Below are 26,187 nucleotides of genomic sequence, written 5' to 3'. Positions count from 1 at the left end.
CCTTCCATTGGGCTTATATACATTGTGATATTTTCCTTCAAGGCCACCTCTTAAAAATAAGAATTCTGATCTCTTAAGTCAGAACATTTAAGTATGTGAACTGAATCCATTATGGACATTTAAAGTTCACAATATTTTCTGTGCCCAGATCAATTAAAAAAAAACAACAACAAAAAAACCAAACACCCCCCAGCACTGCATAGAAGGGTAAATGGGAATTTTATTAGAAGGATATGGCTGATCTTCCTACACATCAGACATATAAATAAGTAATATTGAGAAAAGCATAAAAAACCCAGAGCCTCCGTAATAGCCAGTTGATAATTATGTACTTTCTTCCTCAAATGGACATAGCTTGTTATTTAGTGTCATTTACTTTAAAAAAATCAGTAGTGACTCATTAGTGTTTCATATCCTGAGCCTTTGCTCATAATTATGGATTGTACTTATCTTAATGATTCTCTATTTATTGGCATGTATTTTCTTAAGAGTTTACGAGGAGCACTGTCATATAGCCATTACCAGAAATTGTAACCATAAAATTATTTTGTTAATTCACTGATTAGCTTTCGACTAACAGTTTCCAAAGGAACATATTTGCGAGAAACTTTCTGAAAAGTGTCTTTTTTTCCCCCTAAGGTTTTAAGAAATTCAGTTCCCAAGACGTTGCAGTAAACTTATCACTGCGCTAAATGTAGCCGTTTTAAGACTTCATGACCTGAAAAAGTACACCGACGTCTCTGAGGCTTCTAGTGTTTCTAGTTATTCTTTGGTCCAAGTAGAGAAAATAGGTCAATACATTAGCCTTAGAAATAAATAGGAGAAAGCAGGAAAAATTGCCAAAGAGGAGGAAGTAGTGAATTCAGTTATGAGAAAGATGTCAGAGCATGAAGCTTGAGCATGAAGATTAAGAGAACGTAGAACTCATAGGGATATTATTTCTGTCTTCATTTGTTAGAGAAAGACTATTAATTTGTAATGTTCATTTTACAATATTTGCAAATTTTCAGTGACAGCTTACCAGTTTCACCTGTACTAAGACTGCTGTGACTGATCATCCAACACAAATAAATGTGTCAGAAGTTGTACCTCATTTTGTGCCTTTATATAATTTCTGTTTATTTTAAGATAATCAGTTACTGCATAATGTCATCCTCTGCAGCTGGAGCATCTATCCAAGACATTGACACTGTTGCTTAATGGTCCATACAAAGATAGACCAAAGTTTCAGACTTGGTTTTTAAATACTAGACAGGAGATAAGGGATAGGTGTGTAGGAAAACACAAGGTCATACTGATGGCACAGTTACCATGATCAGGAGTTTTAGTTTACTGAGAGATACAAAAGAAGGTACTGAAAAAACTTTGTAGAAACTCGCAGGGAGCTCACATATGGAGCTTGTCCTGTATGGAGAGACATCAGAAGAGAAACCACAATTCTGAAAATGTAGCAAGGGCATTACAGAAACAGGAGCTGACCTCTTGAACCTGAGAGAGAAAATAGAGCAGGAATAGACTCCAAGGGACTTGGAAGAAGATGAATAGGTTATGTTTGCCCTAACAGCTAAAAGAAGAGCCAGTGATGCATAGGTGCATAGTGTTTGGACATGAAGCAGCAAGCAGCCTGTGTGGTTGAAGAGGCCAGCTGAGACCAAGCACATGGGTACTTCTGTGGTCCTGAGTCCACTGTTTCCTCCAGCTGATTGAGGACAGTGTCTCTTGTGTTCATGTTGCAGTCATCATTGTGATACTTAGGCCTGTAATTACCCAGGGCCTGTAGTGACAGGACAAAGGGGCAATAGTTTTAAACTGAAAGAGGGAAGATTTAGGTTGGACATTAGGAAGACATTCTTTACAATGAAGGTGGTGAGGCACTGGAACAGGCTCTTGAGAGAAGCTGTGGATGCCCCATCCCTGGAAGGGTTCAAGGCCAGGTTGGATGGAGCTTTGAGCAAGCTGGTCTCGGGGAAGGTGTCTGTGCTCATGGCAGGGGAGTTGGATTAGATGATCTTTGAAAGTCCCTTCCAATTCAAACCGTTCTATGATTCTATTTTATACTAATTTTAACAAACTTTTGGAAAGTGTAGTGTTACCTACAAACCACACTTGGTCCAGAGTAAAGGTCCAGAACACGGTCCAAATATCTTGCTTTCTCCTTCTCCCTTGCTTTCCTGAAAAAAAAAAAATCCTTAAGGGATTGTATTTCATGAATGAGAGAGTTGTATTTCATGAGCAGACTGTTATGCCTTGGAAGAGTGTATCTTCTTCATCTCTGCATTTATTTGGACTTGGGGATCAGTGAACTGTGTCTGTGGGAAAGTCAATAATGAGATCTGACCCACCTTTCTACTCTCGTGATGTGTCTACTGCTTATGGCTCACATCATCAAACATACAGAAAGCTCAGTGCCACCCACACAGCAATGTCCAGGCTCAGCCTGACCTTGTGGAAACAGCACATTTTCCTCTGTCCTTCCATGTGGCAACACAAGCCCCAGAGACAGCCAGCTGTCTGGCTGTTGAATACATAATCTCTTTAACATTAAAAACAAACAAACAAACAAAAAGTATTAGAAAAATACATGTTAATAGTAGTATATAGCAAAAAGGCTTTTCAGTGAAGAACATTAACATCTGCTGGGTGCTTAACATTGCTTGTTTGCCTTTGGCATGTTGGGCTTTATCTTAGCCTAGTGTAATAAATGAAAATGTCACCATTAAATTAAATGGCTCCAGGTCAAATCCATCCAATGATTACTCTGGGTTCAAGTTCACAGCAGTAGCATTCTTTGCATATTGGCACAATTTTCTGCCACCATTGCTGAGTTTCTGTTAATTGTTTGTGTTGCATACCTTTATGTAAATTTTTGTAAACTAACAAGAGTCATGTCAGTGATGAATATAGGTAAAGCTTTTTAATAAAATGAAGATGTTGATAATCAGTAAGTACAAAGGCATTTTGCTTGAAAACAAAATTATTTAGGTTATTTATAAAACTATTCAAAATGCACTATAAAATGACTTTAGAGAATTAATGTCTTCTCTTTTTTTCTCCCCAAGGAGGTTTCATGATTATAGATAACAAAAGTTAACGTCAGGATGCTAAAAAGGAAACAGAGTTCAAGGGTGGAAGCCCAGCCAGTTACAGATTTTGGTCCTGATGAATCTTTATCAGACAATGCAGATATTCTGTGGATTAACAAACCAGTAGGTATCTCTTTCCATAGTTATTAATTTTAAATTATATGTAACTTGTATTGTTGAAATATGACTTCCACAAAAGATTCTGAAATAGATGTTTGTTAGAAACAAGTATTGAGCTATAGTTGCTAATCTACCAGTTCATTTTTTGCCAAAAAATCTGAAACTAAATAAAAAGTTTTCTTTTGGTTGTTGCAGACTGATGGGGATGATTAAGCAGTGTTTGCCAACCAGTTCATCTACTAATTGCTTTTTTAAATGGCCATGCTTTCAATATCTCTGGTTCCTAACGTGTTTGTTGAAATTAGAAGTTAAGTTCGTAAAATGACCTTTTGAAAAGGATATTAAAAGGAGCATTTCATTGCTAAAATGGTAGCCAGCAGTTGGCACTTTTGACTTTCAAATCTCTCCTTTTACAAAACTTATGAATATAAAAGTGTATTTTGGCTGGTTATTTTGAAGTACAGCTCACATTTTTCTGGTATCATTTAGCCTACATCCTGCTCTAAGAAATAGGTGTAAAAAACTTGAAACGTGGGAAAGCTTTATTGGGAGTGTAGTTATTAACAGAATTTGCAGTATTAAGAAAACACCTTTACCATGTCAATACAGTTATTACAATTAAATTATTTATTCAGCAGCCAGTGTGCATGTGGGATTCCTATATTTTGAATGACTTTTGTTTTTGCAGAGAAGGCATTTTAGAGTTTCTTTTATAGTGTATAAATTTTTACTTTGTAAAAGCAGAAAGTCAAATATTCTGAAATAATACATGTTGGCATTAAATTCATTGAATGGAACTGTTGTCTCATTTGCAGTATGGATGCCAGATCCCCTCAGCTTTGTTGCTGAGTTGTAACACCTGAATAATTTACAAGACAACACCCATATATTAATTTGTGCTAAATAATCTTAAGTAGAACCTTTGTAGTGACAACCGCTCTAATAAAGTGACATTGCAGAAATATATGCTGGTTTGGCACATAGTACACTAATTTTCAACAGAGATAAGTTTTTTCTTGTCACACTGATGGACTAGTATATTGTTTAGCATGTATACTACCAACATTTTACTGTGGCAGAGAACGGTTTTTGTATCAGCCACACTTTAGTATTTATGTTAATATTTTCAGTTGAAAAAAGATTTGAAACAAAGTGGATGTTAAAGGGACATAAGAGATCATTTATCAGATGCTTTTCACTTCCAAATTATTAATTTGGGCTCAGACTATGCAAATGATAGAGCTATTCAATTCAGGTCAAATATCATTACACTTAGGTGAGCGTACAGTGCATATTAAATAAGGTGAGTGTTCTTAAATCTTAATATCAAAAGGTCTCAGGTGGTGTAAATGAGTGCAGAATTTTTCTCCAGATGAAAAATTGTTATACACTTCAGTGGTTTTTAGTTGGAGAATTTTTTTCTTGCTGAAGTGTCTGGTTTTTTCCTTCTTGTTTTGATAGATACGACCTTACCAACTCTGATTCATTACACTTGTCTGGCTTCAAGATCTTTCAGTGGTGTATTGATTTAAAAGAAAAAAAAATCTAACCTACAACCCCTGTACTGATACATTCTTCTTTTTTGTTAGACCTCCCACTGTGACTGGCACTGAATATCAGCCTTATTAATAATGATTGTAGTGGGACTGAGACCTAAGTAGTCATAGAAATGAACTGTTACTGTATAGCAACAAAACTTGTTTGGAACCGAAGTGAATACTGACGTTAAGAAGTAGCTTTCTGTGACATAGTGTCTGTTATATTTATTTGTTTCACAAATGGAAGGATGCTTTTAATCCCCATGCCTCTCACTTATTTTTTTAAATTGTAGACTGATTTAGTTTTAATTCTTGGTTTCTGAGTTATGGAACCTCTCACATTAACTAATAAAACTATATATGTATATATATTATATTTATATATAAATGTCTGTAATATATATAAAAATAAATAAAGTCAGGAGTGCTTGTTTTTGGGTGGAGACTTTTAATATGTGGATCATGATGTAAAAGAAAAATGCAAATGTGTGTTTATTTAAGTGCCAGTACAAGTTATGGAGGCTAAATATTTGAGCTTTTTTTTGAACATCAAAGCAAATCTTGCAATGTCTTGATTTCTTTCCAGTGGGTACACTCTTTACTACGCATCTGTGCGATCATCAGTGTTATTTCGGTTTGTATGAACACTCCAAAGACCTTCGAGCATTATCCTCCTCTCCAATATGTGACATTTGCTCTTGATACTCTATTGATGTTTCTTTACACTGCAGAGATGATAGCAAAAATGCATATCCGTGGGATAGTTAAGGTAAGCATTTAAACAATATTCTACATGTGCTTAAGAAAGTGATCTAAATACATGCTGTGACATTTGGTCTTTGTTTTTTAACTTCTCAGCTCTTTTTGATTTGATTGTTTTTAACTGCAGGCAATACCATGGCATATAAACTTAAAAGAAAGATTGACAAAAATGCAGATTTACTGCATATTTAATCCCTCCCAAAATATAATGCCAACATTCATAATAATGGTTTCCTACTAAGGAATATATAGTTTCTTTGTATTAAAGAATGAAATGAAAAATAAGCTACAGGTACATTAGCAAGAATATTTTGTAAATGTCTAGAGCGCCGTATGTGGACTTAGAACTTTGATTTTCATTTCAGAAAGCTGGATGTGTTGTTGTGTGATTACATTATTGAAATGAAAACATACGCCTTACTGTAAGCTGGATGAGAAGGTTATTTTTTCCTTAAGATAATGCATGTTGGTAAACAAATTATTCTGTTATCGTATGTTTACTGTTGTTGCTGGACTAATTTGCGTAAGTAGATATGATATTGGACAATGTAAAACTGCAGAATTTTTCAGTAATCATTATTTTGTAGCATTATTGTATTGATTGTTTCCAGTCTTCTATAAAAAGGTACAGATTCAGCCTGCATATAGAAAATATCCTTGCAGTCCTTATTGACAGCACAGTTGTGTCACTATTGCGCAGAATAGATCATCAGTGCGTTATCCTTGCCTTTCACTCTTGAAAGGTCTGGTGACTCCAGAGACATGTGTGATTGTACTTAGCTGTTCAGTTTGTTCTGAGTTTACGGATAGCATTTTTTGTTCACTGCCAAACTGAGCTATTATGTCATCATACTTAATGAATATTAATATTAATAGTAGAAGTTAAGATCTCATTAATATTAATATTTAGAAAAATACTGAAATAAGATGATTCTGAGAAAATCTTATGTGTTGCATAAGGCCAAAGTAATCCTTTGTGAAGTGCTATTTCTGGCCACTAACTATACACTCTTTACTTAGAGATGTCCATTAAGCAGGTGAAGATGAAGACACAGGATCATGAATGGGAATCAGCAACCAGCATGCACATTTGAACAGTGTGGGAGTAACAAGTTACTATTGCAACCAGTGTAGGCTTTGCAAAGAAGTGAACACCTAGGTATTAACGCAGAGAGAGGGAAGTGTGACTTTTGTACAAAGCTTGATTTCTCAGCTTTTGTGTATGGTACTATCAACTTCACTCGGTCGACACCTAGGGGCTACGAATAATATGTTGCTGCATATTCTGATATGTTTTGCTGGGTTGTTTAAATTCGTGGGTTTGTGGATATAGTGTAGTGTAGTATAGTATAGTTGGAAGGGACAATTGGAAGGGACCTGTATTGATCATCTAGTCTAACTGCCTGACCACTTCAGGGCTGACCAAAAGTTAAAGCATGTTGTTAAGGGCATTGTCCAAATGCCTCTTAGACGCTGACAGTCTTGGGGCACTAACCATCTTTCTAGGAAGTCTGTTCCAGTGTTTGGCTACCCTCTCAGTGAAGAGATGCTTCCTAATGTAGAGTCTAAACCTCCACTGATGCAGCTTTGAACCATTCCCACACCTTCTACCATCACTGGGTACCTGGAAGAAGAAATCAGCATCTCCGTTTCTGCTTCCCCTCCTCAGGAAGCTGTAGAGAGCAATGAGGTCACTCCTCAGCCTCCTTTTCTCCTAACTAGGCAAACCCACAGTCCTTAGCTGCTCCTCATAGGATGGACTTATCTTTGATCGTCATACGATGAACTTGTCTTTGAAGCATGTCTGATGAGTCTCTCCATTCAGAATGAACAGCTGTCTGGAGTTGGTTACATTGCCTTGATTCATGTTATACATGTATGTAGATGAAAACACAGATTATTTCATTTGCATGGTGACATTTCACTCTTTGTTAATGTCCTGGTTTTGGCTGGGATAGGGTTAATTTTATTCTTAGTAGCTGGTGCAATGATGTGGTTTGGCTCTGATGCGAGAACAATGCTGCCAGGACACTGATGGTTTTAGCTGTTGCTGGGTGATGTTTATACTGAGTAGAGGACTTTTCAGTTTTTCAGTCCCTGCCAGCGAGAGGGCTGGAGGGGCACGGGACACTGGGAGGGGACACAGCCAGGACAGGTGACCTGTAGCCAAAGACGTATTCCATACCATGAGACAGCATGCTGGGTGTATAAACTGGTGACGGTTGGCCAGGGCCTGCAAATCTTTGCTCGGGGACTGGCTGGGCATCAGCCAGCGGGTGGTGAGCAGTTGTGTTGTGCATCGCTTGTTTTCTTTTCTCCCTTCCCTTTGATTTCATTCCTCTCCCTTCTCCCTCCTTTTCATTATAATTGTTATTGCTATTCTTATTATTACTGTTCTTTTGTTTTTATTTTATTTCAATTATTAAGTTGTTTTTATCTCAACCCTTGAGTTTTACATTGCCTTCTGATTCTCCTCCCCATCCCTTTGGGTGAGGAGGGAGTGCATGAGTGGCTGCATGGTACTTAATCACCAGCCAGGGTTAAACCACAACAGTTTTATTAGATAAAAACACAGTAGAATAGATTAGACATAACCACTGTTACAAAAGAGATTGTTTCAATATAAAATGGCTGCATTTGTTATTTAACAACTGAGGATTTGCTTACAGCTTAATGTCTTGTAGCATTCAGTAAATATAGTTGCACTGAAATCTAGTGCCTTCATTGGCACTAGTCATAGAGTCATAGAATTACTTAGATGGGAAGGGACCTCCAGAGGTCATTTAGCCTGACCTGCTGCCCAAAGCAGGTCTGGTTCAATGAATATGCCCATGGCTTGCGTTGTTCAGGTGAATCTCAGCTTCTTCCAAGGAAGAAGATTCCTCAAGCTCTCTAGACAGCCTGTTCCACTGCTTGGCCAACCTCATGTGAAAGATTTTTTTCCTGAGATTTAATCAGAATTTTCCATGTTCCAACTTGTTTGTCTTAGATCTTGTCTTACCACAGTGCATTTCCAAGAAGAGTTTGACTCCATCTTCTCTGTATCCTCTGATTAGGTGGTTGTAGACAGCAGCAAGGTCTCCCCTTTTGCTTCCCTGCTGAAGGCTGAACAGACCCATGTCTCTCACCTTTTCCTCCTACATCATGTGCTCCAGCTCTCTGACCTTTTTGGTGGCCCTCTGCTTGCTCCATTATGTCTATGTCCTTCTTGTACTGGGGAGCCCAGAACTGCAGTCAGCTCAAAATTAGGCTTGTTGGATGTGGTTTCACAATTGCTGAATAAAGGGGAAGAATAGCTTCGCTGGACCTGGTGGCTGCACATTATTCACGTAAGAGAGAGCTGTAGGAAAAGGATATGGGCTTGAGTCATTTATAGCAACATCCATAAAACATGTTAGAACTGGATTGGCCTTTTTTTCTGCTGTTAAATCGGAACTTTTTGAATATGTTATCAAATTTGTTCTTTGAATACTAATCAACAAATAATCTTTTTTAGTGAACCATTTGACTTACTTTTTGGGTTATTGATTCTGGGGGAAATATTGGTTAAATATTACAACTCTGCCAAGAACATAATTATCCATGGACTTCCAAAGACAGCAGCAACACAAATAAAATAAGGCACTGTTTAGAAACTTCTTAACATTTATTAAAGATGTTTGTATATGAAACATCTTTATATATGGAAATTTGTGTATCAACTGTAGTGCTAATTTAAGTGCATTCAAGACTTTTGGTGAATGTAGGATCAATGAATGTATTACCATATGGTTCTACTGAACTTTACCATAAATCAGTATTTCTGTAAAGGCCTTAGGAATTGAGATGCTAATAAGCTTTTGAACTATGATTAGGGCAAAATTTTAGTCCAGTGAGAAACCTAATTTATGGAGAAGGTAGGCACCATCCATTTAAGTATCAGTTAATAACAGTGTAAGTATAGCTGAACTAAGAAGATTTTGAAAATTTTTAAGTCAAGTCTAATTAATATCTTCTGAGGACAAATGAGAAATTTACTTCCTTTGGTTCCCAGGGGTTTTTAGAAAAAGAAAGTAGTTTCTGAAAATCCCAGCCTTTTCTCTGTAAAAAGTTTCCTTTTTGCCTGTGTAAACTATGTGACAAAATAAAGTGATACATCCATCCAAATGTTTTATTACCCCAGAAGGAAAGTTAAACTGAAATGTTGCTGTGACGTTGTGTCTTTTATTACTCATGTTTCCTTCTGAATAATTGTTGCTGTGGTAGTAAAATCTATTCAAAATTTGGGCTCCCTGCGCCTTGCCGTGTTGGTTGTTGCTTGTTACATTTGTGGACAATCGATATAGAGGACTTGGAATTACAAGCACACTGCTTATATATTCACCACCTACAAAGAAAATAGACGCTGATATGTGTTTCTATAAGGAGCACAAAATGCATATATTAAAGAAGCCAGAAGATGACGGTATAGAATATATCTGCTACAGGGTCTGAGGTCCTCTTGTTTTCAAAATAGTGTATTGATATTCCTTGTTATTGCTACCACACGCTGTTTGCTTCTGATAAGTTTTATGATAGATTGACTCCTCTTGGAAGAATTGAAGTGGGTATACATGTGCAGCATAATGGATTATAGTCAGTATATAGGCACTACCTTGGAAGAAAATACCAAAAGGCTTGTGATATGTTCATCACATTACAGCTTTTGGTATTGCAGGCTATTGCAATTTGTTGTGAACAAGTGAACTAGTATTAATGATGTGTCTGTCTTCACCTTGCAACTCACACCTGAAAAATGAAATACAGGCTATAATTTCTTACTGATTGAGATCTTTTTAAAAACAAAATTCTAGGACAGTCTGCCTAATGTTGGCTGGCTGCATCGTATAAAATGTATGTACAAACAGTACGACAACTTGTAATGTTTTGTGAAGTTTTATACGAGATAGAGACAGAGAATTAGATCAAGTCAGTTTGTTTTTTATGACATATTTTACGCTTGTGTTATAAATCGAAGAATGATGGTCTGTGAAATGGTAGAGTGGCTCAGGAAAATACTGTGTCCACAGTATTAAATCTATTTCAAAGAAATGAGATCATATATAGTCAATGAGGTCAAATGAATATATAGTATCACTGACTAGAGAGTAACTTCCATGAATACTACCTAGCCTCCAACTGAATAGTTTGATGATGTTAAAAGTTAGGTGTTAATTACTTCATCAGGCAGGTTATTCACGTAGTTGTAAGAGAAACTGTCATGGCTTAGTATTTTGATTTATGTTTAACCTGTTACGGTTTTATGAGCAAGTAATTTTGAATATGGATTTCAGTCATGAAAATATGCTATAATAAGTGCAGCAAGATTTTAATATTATTTTCTAAAAGTATTGCATTCCTAGATAATGCAGGTTTTCATAGTTACATATTTTTTCTGCAGTCTTTCTGTCTAGATCACACATTTTAATGATTGCAAAGCATTGCAAATTCTGTTCTCTGAGTAGCACATGAATTAATGGATGATGTGACAGCCACATCAATATTTTGTAGGAATAGCTTACAAAGCATGTTAGAAGAGATTGTGTTACAGACACATCTTAAAAGGACCTAATGTTTTAGAAATTAAAAATTCTGATCTCTGAAAGCAATTGAAAAAAATTTAAAAGATTAATGGTAAATATCACAGACTTTCTACACATTAAAAAAGCTGTGGAGAGTGTAAAATAAAAAAAGGCAGTTTTAGTAAAATGGGGAATGATGTTCTATTAGTGTTGCCACATGCATATTATTTCTTTGTGTCAGACCTAGAAACATTAAATATAAAGTAGAACTCTAATTCAGGAGTGACTGAAGGTAAGAATAAAGGCCAGGAGACCTCTTGACTTTGACTTGTTAGAACATCAAAACATGGTATGTGGGGGAAGTCTGTGTTGTTGAGACAAATTCAACAGATTTAATGACGCCAGGATAGTGTGGATTTTAGCAACAGGAGCGTTCTGATTGAATGAAATCCAACTTCTAGTTTCAATTATGTTTTACCATAGAGCATGAACAATAGAGATCACTGTCATGTACTTGAAAGTCTCCCAGTCCTAATATGATGTCCAGTCTCATCATTCATTTCGTTCAGTGAATTCAGGAGTGTTTCAAGAGATTACTTAATTTATTTTTTTATTATCTCATGTAAGATGTAAATGTATTAACTTAGACTGCCTTCATGGTGTAATGTTTTCCCCAGTTATACCTGTCTGCTCAGCAGATACAGGCTGAAGCGTAGTATCGTGAAACACAAAGCTCCACTGATAGCAGGGTGGCTGAGGAACACAGCATAGTATCACTGATTAGGCAGAAGTCGGGGATCTCTTTTATGTTGGTACAGTGAACAGTGATGGGTTTATTATCAACTAGCCTCTCACAGAATACATTTACTTCTTTCAGAATCCCTTTTTTTGTGCTCGAAGTAATATCTTATTAGGTCAGAAATACTCTGTGTTAGGAGTTTATCAGAAAATGCACAGTAAGGTGACTGCCAGAATACCCGGAGTATGAACATTTGCAGACATAGGCAGTAAGTGACTAACCTGTGATTCATCGGGATTGTAAAACTGGGACTTCCACATTTACCTGAAATTTATCTTTATTTTGCTGCCTGATACTGGTGATTTATAGTTGTATAAAGAATATGAAAGTTTAACATTGTGTGCAATTATAATATACTACTTCAGTTTCCTAAGTGAAATTACAGCCTTCTAAGAAAATAAATGCAGTTTTGGCCACCACAGTAATACACTGCATAGTAATACATAAAATGTAATAAATTTAGTGCAGTGGTAAAACTTAATTAATTCAATTTGACATTCATATTTTCATGATCTCTTCAGTTTAGAATTCTTCTTTCTTCAATTGATCCTAGATTTATCCACATGATCTTCATCTCCCAGAATGTAGAGTTCAGTGACTCTGGTTCTGCTTTCTTTCATGTCTCAGCCTCCTTGGTCAGAAAGAACTCTGCAGTAATCAGCTGCGTCAAGGAGGTATTAAGTCTGTTTAAATGAAAGCAGATCAATCTCCCTCACTTGAATAAGAATTAAACTGGTCTCCCAATTACATACAGTTTATGTCTACTGCATAACTTATTGGTTGGCAGTCTTCTGAGAGCACCATGAATGAATTAATGTTCGCACCTCGAGAAATAGTTCGTGGGTCAATTTGTAACATAACAGACAAGACTCGCAGTCCCTCAGGAACCAAAGGTCACATTTACACGCCCACTTATATGTCAGTTATGAACATGACTGTATGTGCTTTACATAGGACTGTCCATTGATTCAAGCAAAGTTTCCAAAATGGTCTCCTCATTAAAAAAAGGAAGGTAAAGTGGAATTAGAGAAATGAAAGGTAACTGTCAAGCCTAACCAGGTGTGATATTAAATGAGCATCAAAATTCTGAAAGCAAGCAGTGAGCCTAACCTGTGAAGAAAGGACTTTGTATTTCTTTTAATCAGTGTGATGCAAAAATTACTTTCTGCTTTCTTATATGGTGTCTTCTGAAGGCCATCTCATGAGTATGAGCAAGGCAAGCATACCTTACTTTAAAGCTGTCTTATCTTTACTAGAAGTTTTTACTCAGTCTTTGTACTAGGAGGTGGAATGAGAGAGAAATATTCCAGGTAAATTGCTTGTATTAGACACAATTTCACTGGTGGCATCGTATGTAATAAAATAACCAAAGAGGAAAATATGCCAGAATCTGAGAAACTTTCAGGAAACTGTGTCCATGATATGAAAGAATTCATATCTACTACAACACAAAGGATTCAGGTAATAGATGTCTTAGGTGAAAATTCAGCTTTTAAGGAATGAGAGATCAATGGATATCATTTCACTGTACGGACACTGTGAAGGTATGTGAAATTCTTAGTTATACCACATTCTCATTGCGACTTCTAATTACAGTCGTGATGGTATTAGAAAACCTATATTGAAATCATGTTGTGAGAACAAGGCATGGTTTATCCTGTTCCTCTCTTAAAAGAGTAGCACTGTGAAATAGAAAGTGTGAGTTCTCCTGTCTCTTAAAAAATCCTAGCTGACACTTATTTTATTATCATCATGCTGAAAATTAGATTTTTTTATATATATATAGCACTGGTAATGCACTGAATTTAATAGAAATGTCTTTCTTTTCACTGTGCAGTTGTGGCACATGTCAGCTAACAACGGAGATTATAGAAAGTCAGAAGTAATGGTCCTTGACATTTCCCCCATTGTTAAATCAATTACATTCACAGCAAAACTTTTGTACTAACCAAAGTAGTTGTGAGTGGCTTTGTCAGACTTTATTTCAGTAGCACTGAGTGCTATTCACTGACTTCAGTACTCCTGCAAGGGGCTGAAGTGAATGGTTGTACCCTTAGCTTTCAGCACTCTCTCATGAATTCATGCAGGAACTGAAACAAAGCTTAATGTTCTACCAGCGCAGTCACAGAAATAGGGGAACCATTTCTTTTGCTTCTGTCTAGTACTAAAGGCCAGGTTACTTAGTTAATTGAAATCAGCAGCTTTCAGTATGTGTCATGTTCCCAGGCAGCATTAGCCCTGTGCCCTTTTTCGTCAGTGTTTTTCTGATGGGTGCTTTGGTTGCTGTAGTTGCTATCTGTCCACTCAAGAAGAGAAAATCGAGGACAGAGCAGGCTGGAGCCTTACCTGAGCCATGTAGACTTAACTCTACGTTGAGTTCACTGTCAGTATCAGGAACTTGCCACCTGTAGTGCAAGCAGTGTGAAGTAGAGATGGGCTTTTTATACTGTAATGAAAAACTGGTTGCCGTGATCTAAACTGGGGTCTGCAACAATTTCCAGTTGCAGCAGATGTCCATTTGCATATTCTGATACTTTTTTATCTTTGCTTGTACAAAATGGATTTCTGAGCTTAAAATAGAAACACTTTTAGTAGCATTCATCAGCACTAATTTGAGGGTCTTCAATTGTCTGTAATTAGTTGTTTCTGTCTAAAGTAGGCCCTTCCAAAAGGTAATTTATCTGGCCTGTTTTTCTCCATTGACTGAAATAAAAGCTTAAAACCTAGGCTGACACCTAGCCTTTAGGTATCTCGCAGTCAGTGATTATTCTGACTTGTTACAGATTTGTTGTCAATGGGACAGGTGGGCACTAGAGGAAGACAGTTGGATGCCAGCTTCTTTAACACTTGTGGCCTTAACTCATTTATACTTAAATGAGTTTCTTCCATAATCATCCTGATTCAGAAGTTTGTCTGGAGTTATGGATTGCAGAACTGTTTTTTACTGTACCTTACTATGTTTTGCCTTCTTTTTCCACCTTCATCTAACAACAATGGAGAAATTACAAAACGAGTTTAAGCCTTCTGATAAATGATGGAAATATGAATTGAATTGCAGTGAAACACTCTAAGCTGGCTCACCAGCTTTTAATAACTTTGTCAAGGGAATTTCTGCTGCATTACAGACTGAAAACAGAAGATGGAAATTGCTGCGCTCTGTGACTTTAGATATGCTGTATATCCCATGGCGTATAAATGAGTTAAGGATCAGGATGTTGTGTTGTTTTCAAAGGTCAAGTAGTAAAACAGAATGCGTGGCTCCTGTCATCCCAAGTCAGCATGCTTTGATGTGCTCGTGATGCCTGTGGTGAAAGCTCAGTCTTGGGATGTGCAAGTCACAAACAGAAGCAAGAACCTCAGCCATGAGGGCAGAGGCATAACCAGCAGAATCAGTGACAGTGATGAGAAAATGATGAGCTGCTTTGACTAAACAGTGTGTAATTATGTGGAGGGAAAAAATGGAAAAAACTGCCTGTGGTAGTAAGAAGCTCCCAGAGCAAACATGAAAAAGGACTCAGTTGACTTAAGATTTGAGTTTCCCCTTTACTTCTTGGAATTGTAAGGTGAAAATCATTTGGCCCTATGAAAAATCATTTTACATACCTTTATTAAAAAACAGAATTTTGTACTATGTATAATGCTGTTGGAAACCTAGATGTGTAGTGCGGGTCCCATGGTGTTCTGTGTTGGCAAAAAGTATATTGTTTCAAGTTGACTTAAAAAATAATGGTGTTGCCAGCTGTGATTGTTTGCAATATTATTTCATAGCAAACAGTATTTACATCCATTATTTGAATAAGGCACTCAATCTACAATAGTTGATTCTTCTGTCTCACCTTTTTGCTGTGTGTCTGTGTCCGTCACAAGGACATCTGTTCCCAGCCTGCTGGGATTGTGTGGCTAGTGAAATGCTCTGATGCGGTTTCCAGTCACAGGAAATTAGAAAAATTAAAACTGATTATCATGGGGAAAGCAAATACGAAGTTACCTGCAGTATGCTGCTAGTTGGGTGTTACTGCCTGTGGGCCAGGGAGGGTTAGAGACCGTGGTACTGGAACATACGCACCTGTTTCTATGGTTACTTGTGCCTGGTTTTGTTGGAGTGTTTATTACAGGAAAGTAATGACTCATATTACACAGTGGGGCTTTTAGCACCATTTTTTTGCATTAGAGTATTAGAAAATCAAAGGTATTTAAATTACTTAGTGAACTTATACAGGCAGTATTTCTAAACTAAAAATGGTAAATTTTCTAACCAGTGGGTCATAGAAGTTTTTACTGAGAAATTCTTTTTGGGCATGGATTGAAGTATGTGTCCATGTAATACTTAGTGACTTAACTGTGGTGGTAAAGATTTAACCTTAAAGTTGCAAAGAAAAAATGTACAACATACTGACTTTCAGAATGTATTTAGAAATTCCTCTTTCAATATACAGACCAGTTAGATGAACAAAACTTTACTTTTCAGTAATGTACATTTTTTCCCTTTCTAATACCACTTTTAGGGATTACTTTACTGTTTTTCTTCATGAAAGCAGATATTATTATGAGATAACAGTGAAATCAACTTACTGGATAACATGTTATGTATTCAGGTCGGAAGACAGGGAACTTAATCCCTAATGTGCCTTTCTGTGTTGAAACTTGCATTTTCAGGGAAGTCTGCTGTAATTAAACAATATTATTTTATTTTAGTTTTATTTATTTTATTTTATTTTATGCCCATGTTGTCTTCTCTCTTAATATGAGAAAATAAAACAAGATGAAAAAATGTTAATGACATCCAAATCCCTGTGGAAGGGAATGAGAACATTTTCTGTGCAGCTGTCTTTTCATGAAAATGACAAAATGTGTATGGGATTTTTAAGGCAGTAAACTGAATGTAAAATTTTATTTCAGATTATTGTGTTCTCTACCAGTAACAAATATTGCTTTCTTACAGCTATACTAAGGTTGCTGATTCAGTAAACTTTTCCTGTTCTCTGTAGTATAAAATGGATTCTCCAGCTTTTATTAATGATAATTACCAAATAATAAAATCCTCTTTCTGAAAAGTGCCTCCTTCTTATCTATTCCAACTTTCATCATTGTGGCTTTTTTTTTTGTTGTTGTTGTTGAAAGAGCACTATGAATGATGATCGTAAATCTGAGTCTTGTCATGCTAGGTGAGACTGTTTGCCTGTCAAATCTTCCTATTCAATCTCTAGGCAGTATGTGATGCTTTGGAGTGAAAGCTTTCACCTTGAAACATTTGGATGCAAATCCGCCCATTGCATTCACCATAAATGTAAGAGCTGGGGAAGGGGAGAATATTGCTGGATGAAGCACAGCAGTGTTTAACACACATCACCACAAGGCTGCAGAGTACTTCCAACCATGAGCAGACATCCAGACATGTGCAACTAGATGTAGAACTGGAGTCTACAAGGAACTGGCATCTTGAGGAGATTCTTAGATGCGTACAACCAGAGAAAATCTGGCTTTGAAGGGACCTGTGGAGATGGTCTGGACCAACATCTTACTCCAAGTGGGGCCTTAATTTGGTTATCCAGGGTCCTGTCAAGCTGAGCCTTGAATATTTTGAGCAATGGAGATGCTAGCACTTCTTTGGGCAATGTGTTACAATGCTTAGTTGTTCTCATGGTGAAGATTTTTTTCCTGTGCACATCCCAAAACAGTGAGTTTTGTTCCAGGTAGGGGGATCCTATCAATCCTCCTTCTGGTCAGCCATATTTAGATTTGCTGAACCCCTAAGACATCCAAACGATCCGAGTCAGCTAGTAGGGCAAAACTTATGGCACCAAATATGGATGGCTAATCAGCAGATGGAGAGGGAAATGAAATTCAGGCTTTCAGTGCAGTAACCAATAAAATCTCTCTGCAGGGCATGTTGGCACCCAACTGCAGCAGTTAAGCAGTGTACCAAGAAAGCAATGTAATACAGCAGCGAAGCGCCTTCCCCACATGTTCTATAGCCATGCCTGCAGTTGGGTATTGCTAAGAAGGTATTGGCATCTGTCCTCTGTTGACTATATATGAAGGCTGTGCCAGGCAGCTCTGAATAGTGAGCAGTCTGAATTACTTGTCACTCAGCTGAACTGAGATGCTGTACAGTGATTTGGCTGATACAGGAGGTGTGTTGAGGCATCCCTTGTGTTGTTTTGTGGCAATGGTTATTGTACTTGAAGGGAGTGTTGTGTAATGTTTTCATGTTTGTTTCTGTTTTGTTTTTAAATCTTCTTGTTAACAATTTGGTTTACACCACCATTTTTTAATGCCTCCAAACACCATCACACCACCACCACAACGGCAAATGCTGTTACAGGATTTGTAGCAAGTAAAATGGTCCTGGTTTGTCTGTTTGAAAGTCTTGATTCTTGTTTCACAGCCAGGATTGTTTCTTCCTTCACAGGCTTTCTGGTGTTTTTGTGGGTTTTTTTCTTTCTATTAGAAATAGTAAATAACATGGTGAATACTATAACTTAAAAAAAACCCCATTACAATGTGAAAAATGAAATAAGTTCGGTGAAGTTAATTACATAAATTAACAAGAGTCTAGTGTGTCTTAAAGTAGTCTGAGACTGTTCTTTAATGAATGAGACCACCTTACATCTTCATTGGTAATTCCTAAAATAGTCTGAAAACCTCAACAAATTCACTTAAATCTATTTTTTTTTTAATTCTTACAAATGATTAAGTAGTGGTTCTGTAGTGATTATAGCTTTCTTGTAGTGATAGATTGGAACTGTGTGTGTTGTGTGCCTGTAGCATGCATGGCATCACCCTGTAATCCAAAGGAACAGTAAGAGCTGTGTTTCATTTTTTTAATTATAAATAGAGAAACTTTGCTTTGTGTGATGTAAGATCAAGTGATTTTTCCAATGTTTTTCTAACATACAATACAAAATTGCTATAAATTTTGCATTACATGTTATGACAAAGATAGATTATGCAGTATGTAATGTGTTACTTAGAAGCATCTGATGATGGAGCAGTTGAGTACAACACCTGAGTAGTTAGAAATTGAACGTGTTTAACTCAGTGATGATAAAGTGATATTACACCCACTATAACCGTTTAGAGTTAAGCTTCACACAGTAATTCTAATTTCACTGTCTGTTACAAATCAATTGCTTTTATGTGAATATATTTTAAATAAGATTCTTTTCTGTGAATGAAGACACTGAGGAACAGAAGACATACAGAAATGAGAAGCTGTGTTGTGTGTTGTCCCCTCGCCTTGTCTCTTTTTCTTTCCAAATACAGACTTTAAATACAAAAAAAAGTTGGTTCATTTTGAAGTGATACTATCACCGTTGCAGAGGGCTAACTTGGAGGTGACCACTCATTTTAAAATATGCCATTTTATATTTCTTTGGTTATTAACATGGTCTTAGCTAAGCAGTCCACAATTCCCTTTGTGCCCTGCATGGATCATCATTTTACAGTCACAGGAGCTCTTTGCATTAAAAGATGGTTAGTATGTAATTTGCTGGTTGTTTGCGTAATAAAGTGCTTCAGGTTGAATTTTTTTGTCACACAGAGTAGAAGATGGACTTTTAGGTAGGTGGTGCAGTTGAGAGTCTGTCTGTCTGTCTGTCTGAGGTCCTGCTTCAGTCAGTCCCTAGGATGGCTGAAGAGTTACAGAGCTATGAAGAAGGAAGCACGGGGCTAATGTTTGACACATGAACAGATTTGAGAAATAGTTTTATGTTCAGGAGAGCAGAAGAGGAGGATGGAGAACCAAAGTCAGAGGCAGCTCTTTTTGTTGGCTGTATCTCTTCATTCTCTTTTCTATGTGAGGAAAATGTTGAAAGTATTTGACAGGCTGGGGGCTGGGCTGGATTGTCCACATCATTCTGCTACTAAACAGACCTGTAAACTGCGAGGTTTTAAGGAAATAGGGAAAGTTTGAAGTTGAGCCCGAAGCATAAGGGTTGTATGCATAGGTCTGAATGGATGGGAGATACATACCTCTATATGTGTGTATGTATCTTTATGTGCATTTGCAGACGGGAGAGAGAGGTTAAGGTAGGTGGTCCCTTGAGCTCTGATTGAATTTTCTGACCTGCTCCCACCTCCGTGACCTGTGGTGTTTGTGTGGAGTAAGGGAATGGGGGAGGGAGGGTCAGTTGTTTCCTGAACTCAGCTGTGCCACCTCTTCTAGTTTGCTATTTATAAAGAGCATAGCAGAGAGGGAAAAAATGATACTCCCAAACTCTGAATCTTCCTGTTCCTTCAGTTTCCTCCTGTGCATTTATGCTGCTCCTAAAATGCCAGTAAATGTCAGCCTCCACTCCTTAATGCTTATTTGTAATGCTACACAAAGTAGCCCACAGGGTGATCTGAAGAATTTGCTAGAGTTGATGTGCTTTATTTACCACCACCACATACAGGATGCAATGACCATGATAGAATAATAGCAAAGTCGCTAGTTGTTACTGAGCTTGCTGGTCTTTTTGAGTTTGTACCATCTTTCAGCTATCCTGTTTGTTAGAGACTGTGATGAAAAGTGGGAGACTAAGGTTCTCCTACTGACAGACCCAGGGCTGCAGAACTCCTTTCCAGAGCAGATGATGGTAAATCTGATTACTCAGAGCAGATGTTATATCACTTCTTTTTTTTCAGCTTTCCCACTGAGGCAGCTGGAAAGAGGCGGAAGGGAAGGATTCAGAGAATAGGTTGTAGTCAGGGACGAGAGAGAAAAAAGAAATCCTTCAAGGCAAGCAGGGAGGCAAAGGAGGCTTTTTAATTGTAGGATTTGCTGTTCATCCTGAGGTGTTCCTAAGATGATAAGAGATAAGCAGGACAGAAATGACCTGTGAGATGACTGTGCTGTCATCTTGCTAAGCTGTCTACCTTACCAATGAGATACTGAAATTGCTTAAGAAAATTAGCAGACATAACCAATCTTCTAGCAGATTGCTTTATGCAATTTGGATGTTGATTTCCTAGAGTATTTTGTGTTCAGCAAGGTTGATAATGAAATAAAAAACTACAGTCTGGCTAGTCTTTCCTTCTGGAGTAAGTTAAATTGTAATGGCTCTCATGGAGTGACAACCTCAGATGTTATCATGTCTGTCTGTGGTTCTGTATTTTGTACTGGCTCACATTTCCAATGAGTTAGGTCTTAAGAACTGTTTTTTAACATGAACTTGTGTAACGACTGTTTAGGGCACCTAATACTGGCTATTTTAGCTTTAAAGTGCTGTTTACAATTGAGAAAGTGTATCTTCCAGCATCTAAGTGCTGTTATTGGGGTATAGTATTGCATGTGAAAATAAAAAAAGAAGAAATAAGCTAGTACATTGTACTCAGTTAATGTAATGGTACTAAAACTAAGCAAAAACTGGTGAAATAAGGAGAATGTAGGGAGAAGGCAGAAGATTTATTTGTTGGTCTTATTTTTGAATAGGTAAAGAAACACTCAAGATCTTATGCTGAACTTGAGGTATTCTTCCTTAGTTATAACAACATTGCCATAGACAATTATTGGCATATAAAAATTATATATGGCAAATAAAGGGGATATTTTAATTCCAGACTGTTATGTTAAACTTGTCTGTTCTTTTGGGATGTCAAATTTTGTATTAATTCAGATTAGCATCTCTAATCTGGGGCAGACTTTTGATCCGTTCCATGTGTGGTTTATCAATAAAGCCATTTCCATAATTGTGTACTAGACTAACTGTGATGCTGACCTGTTGTAGATTAACTACTGGGGGAAAAGACAGAAGTATATTAGGAGAAACTGAGGGGACTAGGAAGGGTATTACAAAATAACAAATGGGCCTCTAATTAACAAAGGAAAAATTGATCCATCTAACAGCTAAGCAGTATTGCTGCTTTGGACTTCAGATTTTTTTGGTGTATCTTAAAATGCTTTGTGTTTAATAGTTGTAAGTTAGTTAGCTAGTCCACTGAGTTCAAGTGACACCCCCTAGTTTGCCTGGGAGAGGCATTAAGTGAGGGCATGGTTTACTGCACAAAAGCTTTCCAAAGGCTGTCCCAAGCCTGCAGTTGTGGACTGGCATCCACTGCTCTGCTAGAAGCAAATGATTTTGTTGTCTAGATAGACTGTAAGTCATGTTGCTGGAGAAGCTTTCATGACTTGCTATGCACATTGAAGAATCCACTGTCCGCTGTAGGCAGCAGGGAGCCAGCAACTTTAATGACTTCAGGAGGTTTGGATTAGTCTCAGCATGAGGCTTCTAGACTACAGTACTAATCCTTCATCTTTTGCAAATGTTTAGGTCATGTTTCAAAGGCTTACAAACCATAATGTAAATGGTCTGGGATAGCGCATTCACAAAAAAAAAAATACTAAAACAACCCTCATCAATAATTCTCAAATTTAATCAGACATGATGAAAAAAGGGTGAGGGATTAGCGCATTGCAATACTTCAGCTATTTCAGGTAAGATGCCTTCAGGTGTATTTAAATTTCATATATCTGTATTCCTTTCCAAGTTTTAAGAACAGTCTGCCATTGACCATGAGCGTGGAATTTCAGCCCACGGCTTTTTTCAAGTGTGAATGAAACTCACTGTTGATTGCTATTAATATTGAAGTGCTAACCTCTGTTTAGTCAGATTTTTCGTGGAAGTAGCACTGGAAGTCAATATCAAGATTCATATTAAAAAGGACGTTCTGATTTTCACATTAAGCAGGACGTGGTTTTGCCTTAAAAATGCTTCCAACCACAAATAGCATCCCATATGCAGATGCACAGTATAAATGTGTTAAAGGTTCCCCACCACATCCACTGCCAGCCAAATGACAAACATGAAAAGGATTTAGCCAACACCTCCCTATATGCAAAGAGGAAAGGGCCAGAACCTCCCCCCAAATGAATAGTTTCGACGGGTGTAATTCAGGTGCCCTAAATTTCCGCAGGCAATCCACTGGAAGCCTTCCTGGCTGGGAGGATGTAGCGTTGGAAGCTGGCCTGATGTGGCAATGAGAGAAGTGAGGTGGTGGAGCAGCCTGACTGGTGAGAAGGCTGGGAAGGGTCACGACATCTTCCTTTGTGAGGAGAAAACAGCAGAGCTGCTTCAATCATGCCGCACCTATTGTGGAAAGAAAAAGCAATTTCTAAAAAAAAAAAAAAGATTTGGCTTTTAGCGAGTACTTGATGGGTTATTCAGAGCAGAGTGACTACAGGAACTCCTGCACAAGTTCATGCTCATGTTCATATGTACAGCAAAGCTCAGGGAAAACTTGTTTTAAAGGGTGCTTAAAAGAAGAAAAGCAAGTTTCAAGGAGTTCTTTGGTGAGAGAAAGACCAATCAGCGTCTTTGTTCTGAGCCACAATTGAAGGACTCCAGGTGCATGTTGATACAAATCTCACCAGAGATATTTCACTAGGAGGGAACCAGGGGGAGAGGAGAGCAGGCCCAGGAGATCGATGGTGTTGGTAGCTGATCTCTGTAGAGAAATAACATGTGTCTGCTTCACAGTTTCTGAACATAACCACTGAAACCATAACACCGAGTTTGTTCAGCCTTGGGTGAAGAGTTACTGATTAGCTCTGACTTTACTTAGGGAACTTAAGTCTACTTTTTTCAGGAAAGAGAGGTTAAAAATACGATGCAAATTTGTTGTTCTGTTGCTTCCCTGTTTTGCCGTCTTCCTCCCCTTAATTCTTGGATTGAGAACTTTAACATCCTTCTGTGTTAGAAAATCCTCTGTCTGAAAATAGGATTGAAGTTCTCTGTCCTTTATTTCTGATTTGAAAATCACTTGCTGTATTTTCCTTATATCCTTGCTTTATTAACTTCTGTCCTGAAGAAATTTTGCAAGTGAAATAAAGCTTTTTAAAAAAAACCGTATTTGGTCTCTATTTACACAATATATCTTGCTGTCACCTACTGCAAGGAATGATAAATCATTTTTAGGATAGTGTATGTCATTGAAAATATTAAATTAAACCAAAACATCTTGTCTGTGCTTTCAGCATCAAGGAAAATGCTGAGACATTTAAAAACAAATACAGGTTGACTGAAATAGCTGTCGCTGAGATAAGAAACAATGTGTATCAAGCCAGGAATCACGTAACAGGCCAAAGTCCAGTAATGTCTTCAAAATTCTTGAGATGTGACAGTACTTTTTTCCTCAGTTATGCCTGTGAAAGTGGATATCAAACACTGTAGTTTGTATCTGGAAGAACACTAAACAGAGAAAAGGAACAAGACAATGTATAAGGCAGGGGAGGGTATATCCAGTCGGTTGGGAGAAACCTCGTTCAGAAAGGGGTGTTTATGTGCCCCGAGATGCATTGCCTGTGTCTCTGCATACATTTTTACTTGAAACCAGGATATCCACTTCCCTTAAGTCTAGTCTTGTCTAGTCTGCCTTTCAACAAGCTGCATCTATCTATATGCATTTGGTCCCCAACTTCCTCTATGCTCCATGTGGGTGGTACATCAAACTAACTCTCAGCTGTAACCTACCTAATAAATGTGGATTTTTTTTTTCAGTTCAGTAGTTAAAGTAAAGTGCGAGGCATTGGCATCCCACCAAAGAAGTGTTTTTATAGCTTGCAGTGGAGGGCCTGTGTTGTATGTCAATGGGGATGGTGTGAGACGTGAGGAGATGGAAGCATGCAAACTGGAGCAGTGCCTGAGAATAGCGTAGTGCAGAGAAAACTGAGCTTGGATGCAGCCTTCTCCATACTCCTTTTAGGAGTGATCTTTGGAGTGGACTTATCACCACGGTCATGCTCAGGTGTTAGAGAGCTCGTTGAAGAAACCTAAAGCAGACCTGGAAAACAAGCAGGAAGGCATATGGGTCATCAAAGATCCAGTGCTCAGTTTTCTTCCCTGAATTTCTTTTATTCAGTAGTGCAAAGTTATGCTCTGAATCCTTGTGCTTGACAGTTCATGGAGTGCCAATAACATAAAAGTTGAGAAGCTCACCATACATACTATTAATGAAGTCTAAAGAATGATCACTTTGAGATGGTAAAGTGTTGCTCAGGAAACGTCCAAAGAAACTTGAAAGCCTGCACTGTGATGAGATGGCAGTTACTGTCTAGTGTTTTTGAAATGGCAAGCCTTTGCTAGAGCATGAAAAATGATGGAAAACATGAAAAAATGAATGTACAGTGATACTGATTTGATTTAAGCTGTTGAGCAATATTGAAGTAATTGAATGGCACAATACTAGATAGCTAGCATTTTACACTTACCTTCCTATGCAAGTGTTTTGTAATGGGTGATACAGTGGCAAAGTCAGTCCAGTGCTCTTTTTTTTTTTCTTCTTTTTTGATTTACATCAAAATGGAAATAATAGGTTTCTTTGTAAGTTCTTTTTTATATAAGCTGAGGAGAAGTACCGCACAAGAAAGAAGGTACCATTTATTCACCCAGAAGATGTGTTTATATGTTTCCAGCATATTCTAGTCCAGATACTGGGCTGTTCGAGTCTTTCAAAAGTGGCATTTTAGAAGCGGTACAGAGAAGATGGATGTGGTTGTGATATTTGTAAATCCTGACAGTAAACCAACAACAATTAACCTCTTAGCTTTCTTTCTCTTTTAGGGTGATAGCTCCTATGTAAAGGATCGTTGGTGTGTGTTTGATGGATTCATGGTCTTCTGTCTTTGGGTGTCACTGGTTTTACAGGTAGTTATTTCACTTACCTCTTTCAATGAATAGTTCCTTAATTGTGAAAAACGTGTGGTACAACTAAATAATTACAAGTTGTGGAAGTATAGCTGTACATGGGTCAAATTATTTTTAAAATACCGTGCTGAATTGAGTAACTGCATAATTGCACATTGCGGCATATCTATATTAGTAGTAGAAGTTATCTTGATTAATTTTTCTTATTGAGAACTTATACATTAATCTGAAGCTTCTTACCATAAACCCACTGCATAGTCAAAAGGAGAGAGAAGGATCTTCAAAGAGCTATTAAATCTCTTACTCTATATGACAGTTGTGCTCATCTCCTTCCATTGAGTCTAGTAGGATGCCATGGTGACTAGCTTAGACAGCTACAGGCAGAATGATTCCAATGGTAGATGCTTGTCATGCTGTAGGTGTATAGGTGTGGTGAGTGGAGGGGTTTCATGTAATATGGCCCACATCTAACACGACCTTTTCCAAAATTCAAATTAAAGCACAATGGGAAAAATAATAATAATAAAGACATTTGGAAACAAATTGATTAAATTTTCATAAAGAAGGGAACTTGGACATGTTGCAAAAAAGTGTAGAGTATTAAGGTACAGGTCAAATTTTGTCCTGCAAACCAATCAGTCCATAACCATAGCCAGTTGTTTGGGTAAGAACAGTTTGAAGACTGTGAGACTGGGCCTGCAATAGTACAAGGATTGTAAA

General features: G+C 37.5%; 1 protein-coding gene across 3 annotated transcripts in view; it reads left to right on the top strand.

Annotated features, from left to right (window-relative positions):
• Nucleotides 1-26,187, top strand: part of NALCN (sodium leak channel, non-selective) — a 249,642-nt gene that overhangs the window by 7,693 nt on the left and 215,762 nt on the right. For all 3 annotated transcript variants that reach the window (XM_056328711.1, XM_056328710.1, XM_056328712.1), the window contains exons 2-4: nt 3,060-3,206; nt 5,328-5,510; nt 25,384-25,467. In XM_056328711.1, coding sequence (XP_056184686.1) covers nt 3,099-3,206; nt 5,328-5,510; nt 25,384-25,467 — 375 coding nt within the window. In that variant the 5' untranslated portion in view covers nt 3,060-3,098. The remainder of the gene's footprint in view (nt 1-3,059; nt 3,207-5,327; nt 5,511-25,383; nt 25,468-26,187) is intronic.

The sequence above is a fragment of the Falco biarmicus genome, chromosome 2 (genome assembly GCF_023638135.1).
Source record: "Falco biarmicus isolate bFalBia1 chromosome 2, bFalBia1.pri, whole genome shotgun sequence".
Lineage (NCBI taxonomy): Eukaryota > Metazoa > Chordata > Aves > Falconiformes > Falconidae > Falco > Falco biarmicus.
This window is presented reverse-complemented; position numbering and strand designations above follow the sequence as displayed.